A 14,024-nucleotide genomic window follows, 5' to 3' on the forward strand; every position below is an offset into this window, starting at 1 on the left:
GAGGGGAAGTAAACCTGAACATCGGCGGTACTGATGGGGACGTGGGCATGATGTACGGTTCTCGGCGCCTTATCCGATTTGTATAGGGAATATTTCCCCGGCAGTAACTTTCCCCATAAAAATTGGCTAAATTACTGAGAACGACACATCGCTACACATATAAATCATGTTTTTGATTTTTTTGTAAGTTTTATCAATCGCCGAGTTCGAACAACAATATATCGCGCAAGACACGGCGTTAGAAACAATTGTTCATGAATTATTTTTGAATAAATGCGCATTGTTCGTTATTTTTTGCTATCACCTTAAAATTAAAGAATTAACTTTTACATGCTTTTTACTTATGTCAATTACGTATCTCTTTACCTATCTACGAAAATATATGTACATTTGTTTAATGTTTTACTCATCTCTTGCCTCCTATTACTATAGGTACCTATACTAAATTTTCAATTGTTACATCTACAGATTTAGGTTGCATACTTCATTAAAAATGTTTGTTATGTAGTAACTATGTATGGGATGCATGCATATAGAGTTATTGCGTTTTAACTTTGAGTAGCAGAGTGATATGCGAGATTTTTTCATAGTGACGATATTTTTCCACACATAAGATTCCTCGCTAGACCAATAGTCGTACTTTTGTTAGACAAATATGCAGAGTACCTATAAGTTAATCAATTAATAGAAGTGCAGTGTACGTAACCAATTCAGAAAAAAAGAATCAATGTAAGTACCCAGAAGCATGCCAAAAAAATACAAGGTATTTTACTGCCCGTATTTTATTTAATACCGACTTCTGTTTAATTAAACACCAACAAATAGTTCCTGGCATTTCCTGTTTACTTTGGCTTCCCTTTTCCGTAACCAACTTGGAGGTTTTAGTAGTTGTTAACGCATGACGTGAGCTTATGTTTAAGTTACTGTACTTAACTGATCTAATTCTTACAATGAGATGATTTGAACCATGTCATTAATGTATGTCTGCATTAAAAAAATACACGTGAGTATGTATGTAAAAAATATAAGTAGGTATTATAGTATTCTTACTTATTGCTCTATGACTAGGAACAAAGCTCGCGAGACTGAATCCTTCTGATGTTATATTATTTTAGCTCTTTTTGTGGCAGATAAAACTGGAAAAACTTTTGTTGAAACCTGTGTAAGAATTTCCGCGGACTGTGAATAAGAAATTCTTGCTATCCTCATCTCTTTGCAATAAGTATCGCAAATTTAGCTGTAAGAATCTATTCTATTTTTAAATAAAATTTAGTAGGTATTTATGCTTTATTCATTACACAACTGCATCATGCAAAATTTTAGAAATAGTTGGAGAAAAGTGTACCGAAATATATTTCCGGTATTAAGAATACAAACTATTTTTTTTAAATTAAAATTTGAAAATCCATGTTACAAACTCAATCTAAAGAGAATCACGTCGGGAACACGTAACAGAATGTCGACTGAGAACAAAAGACTTCAAAGTGCAAAGGCCCAAATTGCAGACTACCTACGTAGGTAGTATTCGCACCGATCTCGTCAAGCCCGATGACATCACGTATCAATACCTGAACGTGACACCGCCACGCACAACTAACCCCTTTGAACTGGAAAGTAATTGCGTTGTTCTACATTCCAAGGCAAAGTTTGAATGAATTTCTGCGCCACACACAGCCCGCAAACAAGTAAGCTTTCACGTACATATGCGTGTTTTGACGAATTACACGTTAGGTCGCTTTTAGCTCGTCATTTCTTGTATCCAACAGCGAGAGTGCGACCTCGCGTCGTGTCATCGTCCTCTGAAAGCGCTTTTCTTCGCCACAAAACGGACCGTTTCTTTTCATAAGGAAAAGCTGAAAAGTGTCTCCATGCAAATAACTCCCCAGAGGGAGACAGCCTACTGCCTCGCTTTGCTGCCTGCTATAGTAGTGATCATTATGAAAAAGACACGAAATGGGCCCCTATTTTGTACAATTTTAAGGTTTTATGTCAGAGTTTTCATTTCAACATTTTATGTTTACCGTCATTACATCTCGACTTTTAGGAGTTCTATAATTTAAGAGCGCCTATAAACTTACCTAATTATAAATTCAAGTGTTTAAAAAAATATGTGAAAAAAGCTCAATTCTGTAATTTGGCTACAGCTTTCTTATAGCTCTGTTTGCGTTGTAATATCCAGCTGTTTCCAAATGATTATTATGATTGACGCTGGTTACAGTTGCCAAGATTTGCCGCTGTTTCTCCCGCATTTGCTAACTGCCCCGCATTTGCATAGTGTAGTAGTCAGGAGGGAAAAGGCAAGAGGCCGAACTTAGCTATAAGTAGGCACGGCGAGCCCGCAGCGAGCCGGCTACAGGCCGTAGCTGCCATTAATCACCTTGTCTGTCTAATACGTTTTCATTCGCAAGCCGTGCGCCGTCTTCTATTTACATAATTATTTTCTAGCGGGCATGAGTTCCTTTTGCCGATAAGTTCCTTACTGCTCAACTACTGAGCCTCTTCAAGCGTTACCAAGTTTTAATAATATTAACCTAACTGTTTACGCCTTTTAGCCATACCCTACTCACAGTTAATACTAACAGTTCGCAGAAGTTTAATATTTATCGAGTTAGTTTACTAATATAAACTTATACAGTATGATTATTTTAGACAGGAGGCTTGTGTGTTCGCACAAGATTAATATCGGGTTTCATTTGTTTTAATTAAGATATGGTAAGAACATTTATGATATATGGTATTTAAGCAACCTACACTTTAGACAAGAAACTTTGCATAGCTTTTGCTTTAAAACTTTAATTTCAGTGCCGCTGACCCGGCACAGTATTAATAAAGAGTACTATCGTTGATTCAGGTTCTCTATTCGTAAACGCTTATCGTAATATCCACTATGCTCGGGGCGCGTAGCACGCGCCGGCAGGCACAATTTCTACGTTACATTTTATTTTTTAGTGTCGTTCAGATTCATATTAAGGTATGGATTGAACTAGAGCATTGAAGGCACCCACTTAGTTTGAGGTCAATGGGATTTGATCTCTGTCACATGAGGCGCGAGATTTTCCAAATCGGGTCCTAAGGAAATAATCTTAGAAAAAGAGGAAGGGCATCAATCATAATATTAGTTGTAAATGTGACAAGTGAAGTTATTTTCTGAGATTATTTATTAATCTGTATATGCTTTTTTATATGTATGATTAAATTAAAAATCATAAAAATACTATAGATTTTAAGCGTAGATGTTGCGTAGACGTTGCGTGTAATATAGACGCTCTAAGAATTAGCCGCAAACTGGCAAAGAGAGTGTTGAGCGGAAAGATACTCTATAATGATTATACCTAGGTATTTTTCTTTGTAAGTGCTTAATAAAATAAAAAAACATCGACAGTCATTTTATCGATGAAATAAATCTTGAATATAATAACAGTTAACTTACATTAGTAAGAACTTAAAATAATATATGGTTCGTTTTATTATTATTGTCCATTTATTTTCAAACATGAGACACATGTATATCATTAATATTAGCTATATATACACATAAATTCAATCCTATATTCCCTTAACGGGGTAGGCAGAGCACATGAAACTACTCAAGATTCAGTGCCATGGCAATAATTAATGACATATTATAATGCAAGTTATCGATGAACTAAACATCGGAAGGAAGTCACTAGTGTCACCAGAAAAATATTTAGGTATAATAATGATGATTTTTTTCAGCTGGAGCGGATCTGATCATCACAAACACGTACCAGGCGTCTATAGCAGGATTCGTGGAGCATTTGGGCGTCAATGAGGAGCAGGCGTATGCGCTCATAGAGCGCGCTGTAGAGCTCGCTAAGCGTGCTCGCACACTCTACCTTGAGGAATTCCAAAACTTCTTGCAAAATGGTAAGTACTCTAGCCGCCTAAGAGCTATGTGAAGCTGACGCTTATATGGTTTATAACACAGTTGGTAGTATAACTGCGCGCTTGAAGTCGAACCGCGGGTTCGTGAACTGGGAGCGGGCGTGCGACTGTCAAAATGCTCCGTAGAGTTCTCTAAATGTAGTCGCTACCTCATTGTCATGCTGTTGGAGTGCACATTCTACCTGGCCGTCTACAACAACTTGTTCGCGTGGGAGTCCATACTTGACATGAAGTCGTGCTAATTAATGGACTCGCGCGAGCACGCAAGTTTTGCTAGGTTGCCTAAAATAATCCTTGCGTAAACCTAGATAAGGTCTCATTAATCAATCTTTCTTTTTATAATCTCTAAAGAAATTTTACTAAAATACGTATGTATTATGAGTGAAAGTATTTGAGTGGGTAGTAGGTAATTAGGTATCCGTTTTTATACAAGTAATGAGGAAATGAGCCATCGTAAAAACAGTTTCCACGAATGAAAGAAGAAATGTTAAATGTTAAAAGTAAACAAAGTAACAGCAAACAATTTGTGTTTAATTGTTTTATGGGTTGTTACCTACAGAGGAAAATACGGGACTAGAAATGATTTATCATCCCCGACATTCTCGTGTCTGTCACAAAAACATGGCAATTAAATTGCAAGAGTTTTACTCTAAACAAAGGTTTTATGACACAAACTTCCATAAAGGAGGGATGCAAGCATGCCTTAATTACAGTTTGCAGAGGGTCATGGGATTAGGGGAGTGCCAAGTTTTCCTGTATTCTATTCGCCTACTAGTTGTATGTTTCCGAATTTCGCCTTGGGTGTCCAATCTCTTTTGCGCAATCGGATATCACACATACTGGTCGTCTCAGATGAACGTTCGTCTGAGCTCGGTCCAATGTGAGAATAGCAAGCTCTTTGCGATGAAATAGAGCGAGATGTTGACACTTATTGCTCTTTGTTAATGCTATGTCACGGCGTTAATGAGTACTTGTTGATTTAGATCACGTGCCGCTAGTGGTGGGGTCCGTCGGTCCTTACGGGGCCCATTTACACGACGGCTCCGAGTACGACGGCAGCTACGCGGATACAACATCGGTGGAGGTAAAAATAACCCAACCTCGATATTGCTAGGTTATCAGGTCAACTATTAATAATCGACGAACTTTACCGCAACAGCGGCTCATTAGTGCATCACCATTTTCAGCTTCTGCCTACTGCGTCATAGAATGCTTTTAGGGCGACAGAAATCGGAAAAGCTTTCGAATAACTTAAATGTTAAATGTAGACCTTGCCGACTAAGTTGTAAATTTAAATGAGTATTTTTATTGTAGTAGTTACGAAGTAAATTTTCAGGATTCAACATCAATAATATTTATGCACAAGCGCGCCTGGGTTCCTGTGTATTATAAGAAATCATCAAATAAACATCTTATTTTAAAAGTTCAAAATATTGTCAGTCCGAGTAGTACAAGTATGTTGGTATGGAGTACTCGAGCCTACTGAAACCACGACAAGAATTCCTTTGTTCTGTGGATGGAAGATATGATATACATCACGGCTCGTAACATTATTTTTATCTGCGCAAAACTACTTTTTTATTTCGTACACATTCAGAATAATCCAGGACAAACATTTTATTGTCAACAAAAGTGGAGATGCTTGAGCCCGTTCCTACGGAACCCCCCTAGCCATGAATGCATAGCCTAATAAAGGTTGAAAGCGTCAGCTAAATCGTAAAGAGGGCCGTAAAGTTGCCGGCAAATTAAAATTTACATCGGCAATATGAAAAAGTCCCTCACCATTTCTCTCTTTTTTTGAACCGGACCGGCATTTGACTGGGGCGGACAGTTAATTAACGATAGGTACCAAGATAGAACAAATGAACATCAGTAACAAACATGATGTAGCAAAAACATTTACAACTTTCATTTATTTTTATGTCCATTAAAGTTTCAGGCACGCTTTATTTAAATGTACAACACACAAACGAAACAAAATTGTTAGCATTTTTGGTCACAGTGGGCCAAATATATTACCTACTCTCGTTGATGTTTATGCACTTTTAAAGGACGCGAAAGTTTTTTTTTTAATGCGTTTACGACACATCTTATTTAAAATAAAGCGCGTTGACAGAAAATGGCTTATTCTGCACCTACTTTCTGCAGTGTTTTAGCCTATTTTTGCGGTTATGAACTAAATCTTAAGCAGACGAATTCGACCAGGTTCTAGGTATGACTTATAATCAGAAATCGAACAATTGGTCTTGGTGGAATGATTATGATTGAACGATTTTTAGAAAGCACACCAAGAGTCCAATCCCTGTTTATAATTTATAATACTTAGCTGTGATTTTAAGAGCCTTATTGCATCAATCCATATAGGTACAGTCAACCAATAGGACTACAACCATGTCAAAATGACAAGCAGCGAGATATTTCTTACAATCTTATTTATAACGTCACTAGACATAATTCTACAGTGGCCTAAGGTTCCCATTGGTTGACTGTACATAATTATTTATTTGCTATTTGCCAGACAATGCGCGAATGGCACCGACCCCGTATTCAGGCGCTGGTGGACGCAGGAGTGGACCTGCTTGCCCTGGAGACCATCCCTTGCCAAGAGGAGGCAGAGATGCTTTGCGAGCTGCTTCGTGAATACCCCCACATGAAAGCTTGGCTGGCATTCAGTTGCAAGGTAACTTTTCTGAACAAGTTACATGTTTGGTACGGGTACAAATATACAGTATGTAAACTAACGAAAACCATTTATTGTAACCCGTAAATGTCCAGGTGATACTGAGAAACTTTTACTATGGTATCAACCCCGAAATCACGAAAATATCTTCTGACAGTTTCATAGGTAGTTTTATTTTTAACCGTCGCCTCATATCTCAAGAAGGACGGTTATCAAGTCGTCTGTATGTTTTTTATTTTTTTTATTTTTTATGTTTGTTCCTCGATATCTCCGTCGTTCCTGGACCGATTTTGAAAATTTTTTTTTTGATTGAATGTATATACATACAGATTGGTCCCATTTTTCTCAGAACCCAGTTCTGATGATGGGATCCTGGAGAAATCGAGGGAACTCCTCAAATCTGAAAGGCATACATATGGTGATTTTTGTGTTAATAAAGGAACAGCATGCATTTAGGTACGAAACAGTGACATTTGGTGCAGTGGAACTGCTGATGATGGCCAGAACGGAACTCTTCAAATCTGAACGGCACGCTTATAGTGACTTGGGTATTTTTATACGAACAGCATGCACTTTCGTACAGAACAGTGACATTTGGTGCAGTGGAATTTCTGATGATGGTCAGAACCGAACTCCTCAAATCTGAACGGCACGCTTATAGTGACTTTGGTATTTTTATAAGAACAGCATGCACTTTCGTCCAGAACAGTGACATTTGGTGCAGTGGAACTGCTGATGATGGCCAGAACCAAACTCCTCAAATCTGAACGGCACGCTTATAGTGACTTTGCCATTTTTATAAGAACAGCATGCACTTTCGTCCAGAACAGTGACATTTGGTGCAGTGGAATTTCTGATGATGGTCAGAACCGAACTCCTCAAATCTGAACGGCACGCTTATAGTGACTTTGGTATTTTTATAAGAACATCATGCACTTTCGTTCAGAACAGTGACATTTGGTGCAGTGGAACTGCTGATGATGGCCAGAACCAAACTCCTCAAATCTGAACGGCACGCTTATAGTGACTTTGCCATTTTTATAAGAACAGCATGCACTTTCATCCAGAACAGTGACATTTGGTGCAGTGGAATTTCTGATGATGGTCAGAACCGAACTCCTCAAATCTGAACGGCATACTTATAGTGACTTTGGTATTTTTATAAGAACAGCATGCACTTTCGTCCAGAACAGTGACATTTGGTGCAGTGGAACTGCTGATGATGGCCAGAACTAAACTCCTCAAACCTGAACGGCACACTCATAGTGACTTTGGTATTTTTGTAAGAAAAGCATGCATTTAAGTTCAGAACAGTGACATTTATTTAGTTATGTTTGTTAAGCATATGTTTTGAAGTCAAAGTTTGTCAAGCTTCGATTTCTTATAATATAATCGGATTCATGAGGAATTGAGGAAACTCCTCAAACCTTAACGTTATACGTATATTCATTTGTGTTTCCATCTAATAATTAAAGCATTAAAAGCAGTTTTAAAAAATACTTACACATTTCTACATAATCCAACATTCGCAAGTAGCTTTCACCAGAACCCGAAAGGCGACGGTTTTTTTTTCTTAAAAATTATATAGTAAGTATTTCCTATGGGAGAGTAAATTTTTATTTCGCGTTTTGGGTGTTGGTCCCATAGTAAAAATTTCTCAGTATCACCTGGACATTTACGGGTTACAGTAAATGGTTTTCGTTAGTTTACATACTGTATAGGAAACGATTCTTTTTTGTATTTGTTAAATAAAACTAATTACATAAACTAGCGACCCGGCCCTGCTTCGCACTGGTATTAATTATATAATCCTTCCTCTTGAATCACTCTAGGTATCTATTAAAAAAAAAAAGCATCAAAATCCGTTGCGTAATTGTTATAAAATGTGGCTTTAATTTATACAAGGGTCCACATTCTACAGGTGCAATAAGTACTGAAATTCCAGCAGATAAAACGATCATTATTGCAAGAATAACGACCCTTTTGGTAAGGAACGACACAAATTCACTTTCTACCTTAGAGCTTTTTACAGATCCAACTTTATTAAGCTTACCTTTAAATTCAGTCCACGATTTATCCGTTTGTCATTTCAACGATTCGTCAAATTATTTTTAAGTGCAGCTTTTCTCGGTTATTTCGGGAAAGCACGAATGAAACCTTGGCTTGGTTTATTGTAGGCTTTTAAATAAATTCTTATTCGGGTGATTTATTTCGTAAAGAGTCTGTATTTATTATTCTTACTAGCTTTTGCCCGCGGCTTCGCTAGCGTTAAATTCGAATTTCCACCCCCCATTCTAGGGAAGTGAGGGGTTAGAAAGAGACAAAAAGTAGCCTATGTCACTCTCCATCCCTTCAATTATCTCCACTTGAAAATCACGTCATTACGTCGCTCCGTTTTGTCGTGAAAGACGGACAAACAAACAGACACACACTCATTCCCATTTATAATATTAAGTAAGTATGGATAAATGATATGAATTTCCATGTTGTTTTCAAATACACAGATTTTGTTGTTAAGCCCGTTTTGTTTGATAAATAGGTATACTTAAACAAATGTATGTTTTATGACAAATAAAATGAACGCTATGACGTAGCAGTGTGCACCCACAAAACAAAATAAATCTAATTTAACTACAAGATAAACTCGAATGGGTAAAGTTATAGCGAGACAAAATACGTTCTTGTGAATGGAGAGAGATTAACGAAATAAATGGTAGTTAACATGTCTTTGTAACCATTAATTACTAGATTAGGACATACTTTTGCAAACCGGAACCAACCTACATTGTAATTCATTGAAGTGTTTACTTCATGCCTTAACAATAACGTTCGATTTCCAAAAGTTTTTGTCGTTAATTGGTGGGTTGGTTACTGTTTGCAAAAGTATGTCCATTTATGTTTATAAAACTAGTAGACTAAAAGTAGTAAAGTAGGTTTAAATTAAAAAACTATTCAAAATATGTTGGTACTATTCTAACTACATAAAAACATATGATGAGCACCTATGAAAAACAAACATTCGAGCATTTCCCGCGTGTTCCGCCACAACCACAACTTTGCATCAAAATTTGGCAATTGACTCGAGAAAGTTGTCAACCTGCTTTATTTGAAACGCTATCGCAGCTTTGGCCTAGTTTAAATCTTGCTCGCTTCGGTTGTTGTTTTGTAACTGATTTCAAGACAAAAGCTATTAAAATGGCAGCCGATTGGAAATTCTGCGAAACAATTGGGTGAATTTTATTCCGAAAGGCGCCTCTGTTTTACACTTAAATAAATCACCCTTCAGTACTTACTACCTACTAACATTAATAGTTATTTGTTATACAAGGGGGCAAAGTTGTATTTTAATGCCGAGTGTGGAATTGAAAAACGAGCAAGTGAAAGGATTCTATAGTTGAACCACGAGCGAAGCGAGTGGTTTGAGAATAGAATCCTGAACTTGCGAGTTTTTTAACACACGAGAAGTAAAATACATTTTCTCAAACATGCAATGAAATATTGTCTTTACGTTCCTTAAAATGGACTGGGAAGTATCGCTTTTTGGGCGCAACAACTCGAGAGAACTGTAAAGGGATTTCATATTATTTTTTAGGCCTAGGCCTGCAAAGTAACTTTTTTTTATAAAACATTGTCCTTTAGAGCATTTTTTTATTTATTTCATTGTATGTTTGAGAAAAGCACTATACATGCCTCGGCGTGAAAACGGATTCCCGGCCTCGTATCCCTATCCGGCCTCGCTCGCACACTCGCTCGGCCGTATATACCCACTTGGCCGGAAATCCTCATTTTCCCGGCCTCTGATGTAATGTACTATTGCACCCGAGTGTAACACAATACTTTTCCCCTCACTATAGCGAGGAAACTACAACGCAAAAAATACGTTTATCACTGCTTCCAGTAGTTCCACAGGTGGTAAATCATCTTTATTAGGTACTAGATTCACCTATTTTTATCAATTTTAAAGCAGTTAATTTGACTTTATTCAAGGTCAAATTACTTTACCCACTAGTGGATAAAATGCGTTTTTACCCGCTGGTATTAAAGGACAAAACACGTGTTTCCGAGCTAGTGAGGGGAAAATACTTATACGTACAGATTGTCAATTTAGTTACGAGCAACTTTTACAATGGGAACAACCCTAAATCCTAAAAAATCCGCTTCATAAGTTTTTATTCATTCACTATTTCAGTGTTGATCTCATTAAAAGTTTCTCGGTATAACCTATATTTTTTTACAATCTACAGGACAACCAAAGCATAGCTCACGGCGAGAGTTTCCAAAAAGTGGCAAAGAAGTGTTGGGAAACGAATCCCGACCAGCTGCTGGCCGTGGGCGTGAACTGCTGCGCGCCGTCCTACGTGCACAATCTCCTCAAAGGCTTCAACGACGACCGACCACACGCGCCGATCCCACTTATCGTTTACCCCAATTCAGGCGAAAAATACAACCCCGAAATCGGGTAAGATCTCGCTGTTTGATAAAACTAACTCTCGGTCGCAACCAGCGGCCGTTTGACCTTATACGAGCAATGTACGGATAGGACCTATTGTTAAGATTCCATTGACATTTATCTTTGGTAATAAGTGTTATCTTAAGATTTTTCCTCTTTCCTAGAGTTTTTTTTGTCAATCATAATGTGGCAAGTGGGTAACTTCATACTTTTACTTAAGTATGTTATGAATATTGTAGTTTGTAGGTACTTTTCTGCTGCGATCTCAGTTGAGACTTAATGTTTTATGAGATCTGTTATAGATTCAAGTTAGTGCGGGATCTAAATAACATAATTTCACATACAATAAATATTGAATTATATCTTCAAAACTGATGTTAGGTTTTAATTATTCTATTTCTAGACAGCTCTGCTGTCCTTAATTTACTAACTCAGGGTTTAAAGAATTAAAAAAATAAATAGATATGTAGAAGTACCAAAAGTACGTACCTACGTTAAAAGAGACTTTGGCTTTAAAACGAAGATCCATTATAAAAGCAACTAGGTACCTACCCGTTATCAACCGAGCGAACGTCTTAATAGTGATAGATCACGTTTCTGCCTGACTGGAAACCTATTCCATTCAAGTGCTAACACTTAGGTATTAAGTTGGGGCCTACGTGGACGGTTAGGGTTCCCCAGATTTACAAATGCTCAGAGACCGGTTAAACTATCAAATAATATAGGTATTATGAAACTATTAATAATGACAAAAATTCAGTATCAAATTGTAAAAAAGAAATAAACCTAGGTAGGTCTTTGAAATGTGTTTATATAAGACAAGAGTCAACAAAAGCGTTCTAGCGTTCGAGAATGTCGGCTCTGACGAGTCAGTCAGTCAAGCACACACACACACTTTTATAGACGACGTTGAAAATAACACTTTCAAACTCTGTGCTAACACGGTGCAGAGTTATCGTAAGCCTAAACCACAGTATAATAAAGAGAACTATCGTACAGTATAGCCACTCCCGCTCCCCGCTGAAAGTGCCGCCCACCCCCTCTCGGTTACCTCACAGTTACCGCCTGTCAAAAACGCGAACAGTCGACCTGTTATATGTCACTCATACAAGCGTAATACGCGTTCACCTACACGAGCTTAGACTGTGTGCTAGAAACGCGCCTCTTTCATATATTTGATCGCCAGTGTCCAAGGTATGCCTAAACTCTGCTTATTTAATGGGCTAAATACCTACTTAAAGTAAAACTAAAAAATATAACTTTTTAATACTATACCAACAGTAACAACGCTACTACTACCACTACTACTACAATTACTACAGTACAATAAATTATTTTCATAAATACCCACGTTGGATTTATACAATTAGTTCCAACGACTGTGGGCCATCAATGAGCAGTCTGTTTTATCAATAAAAGCGTTTAGGAGACTATTCATGTAATACTTCTGTCCGCAGCTGGATCGACCGCGACAAATGCGAAGCCGTGGAGGTGTTCATCCAAGACTGGCTGGAGCTCGGCGTGCGGTACGTCGGCGGCTGCTGCCGCACGTACGCCGCCGACGTCACGCGCATCCGCAACCAGGTCGGCAAGTGGCGGGAGCGGTACCGCTTCCAGAACTTCCAGACGGCCGCCGCCAAAGACGCCTAAACACCGGCAAACACATGACAAACATCACCGAACACAAACATTGGCGGATTTGCCAGATTGACGAACATACCTTTGATTTGATTTTTGATCGGGATCGGTATCACTGAAACAACAACCAGTCACACAAAACAAAACAAAGCTACTACTAGGTACCTCATGCTAGTCATACGTGAAGTTTACGCTGTCCAGGGTGCGTAGCCGAATGGCACAAACGCTCACGAAACGAAACGCTAGTCGATATCTATCCCTATCGCTCTTGCGTATTGGCGCGACAGAGCCGGACTATGTTTCGTTTTCGTTTGGCGTCGGAGAAATGCCATTCGGCTACGGGGCCAGGGTACCTAGCCATCGTTACCATCACTTATTACGCTTCGTTACCGTATCGTAGGTAACTCTCTAATCTCTCTATCGCTTTTCCGTATTGGCGCGATACACTACCGAAGCGTAAGCGATTGTTACCTTGGCTACTTGTCTAATAACATATTATAAAACATTTAAAAAAACAATATCATGCTCAGGCCTCTCCACACGTTCGTGTTCGTTGTTTGTGTTCGCTGTTCGCCAAGCGTATGGAGGCGCCATTATGGTTCTTTATAGCCCTAGTCGAACAAGACAAATGACCGAATTTATTAATGTTCCGAGCCTTTGAGTTACCTAATTAGCTTCCTGGCCTATTAAACGGCCGTTTTATAACTTTAATAAGTGTGTAAATGTTAAGAATGCTGCTCGTTATTACGTTAGGAATGGAGATACTTATTTGAGTCATATTTGTGAAACATAAGTAATGAATTTTGAAGCTAAAATATGGTGGAAAATATATTCAGACTTAAAAATGTAGATAGCAACTTTAATAGACAGACAGACATAAATAAGAAACGCGCCGAGTAAAATAATAAATAGTACGGTTCTACGGTATTGTATATTTTCGTCGGATTGTGAGCAGTAAAGTGTATAACAAATAAAATAAACGTATTTCTGAGGAATACGAAAATCAAACCTGTGTATCACTTCGGTCTCTTTCATAAACTTTCATCGGAGGTTTCCTTTCGTAGCACGGGATGATAAGAGCTAAACTACATTTGTGCAAAACACAGGGAATTTAAATTATACAAAAACAATCTAATCCTGTATTGTAATGATAAGTATGATTTAGGTAATGATTGATTAATGCTTATGTTTGTTTTGTCCGTAAACATTGTTTTATATCATCAATTTTCAGACAGGTTTTCTATTTTGAATTAAGCGCTATAAAGTATTTTGCAGAAAGCCTAGTATTTTAATTGTTTTTCCGTGTTAGCTAGTAGAAGCAATTTAGCGCGCTGAATCTGAATTCAGATT

The 14,024-nt window shown here is 37.9% G+C and overlaps 1 protein-coding gene across 2 annotated transcripts in view; it reads left to right on the plus strand.

Moving 5' to 3' along the window:
* The window catches only part of LOC125227293 (homocysteine S-methyltransferase-like), a 35,718-nt gene extending 22,036 nt beyond the window's left edge, over positions 1-13,682 (plus strand). For both annotated transcript variants that reach the window (XM_048131566.1, XM_048131568.1), the window contains 5 exons: positions 3,718-3,888; positions 4,890-4,990; positions 6,425-6,586; positions 10,831-11,045; positions 12,494-13,682. In XM_048131566.1, coding sequence (XP_047987523.1) covers positions 3,718-3,888; positions 4,890-4,990; positions 6,425-6,586; positions 10,831-11,045; positions 12,494-12,686 — 842 coding nt within the window. In that variant the 3' untranslated portion in view covers positions 12,687-13,682. The remainder of the gene's footprint in view (positions 1-3,717; positions 3,889-4,889; positions 4,991-6,424; positions 6,587-10,830; positions 11,046-12,493) is intronic.
* The last annotated feature ends 342 nt before the right edge of the window (positions 13,683-14,024 follow it).

Source organism: Leguminivora glycinivorella, chromosome 6, assembly GCF_023078275.1.
Source record: "Leguminivora glycinivorella isolate SPB_JAAS2020 chromosome 6, LegGlyc_1.1, whole genome shotgun sequence".
NCBI lineage: Eukaryota > Metazoa > Arthropoda > Insecta > Lepidoptera > Tortricidae > Leguminivora > Leguminivora glycinivorella.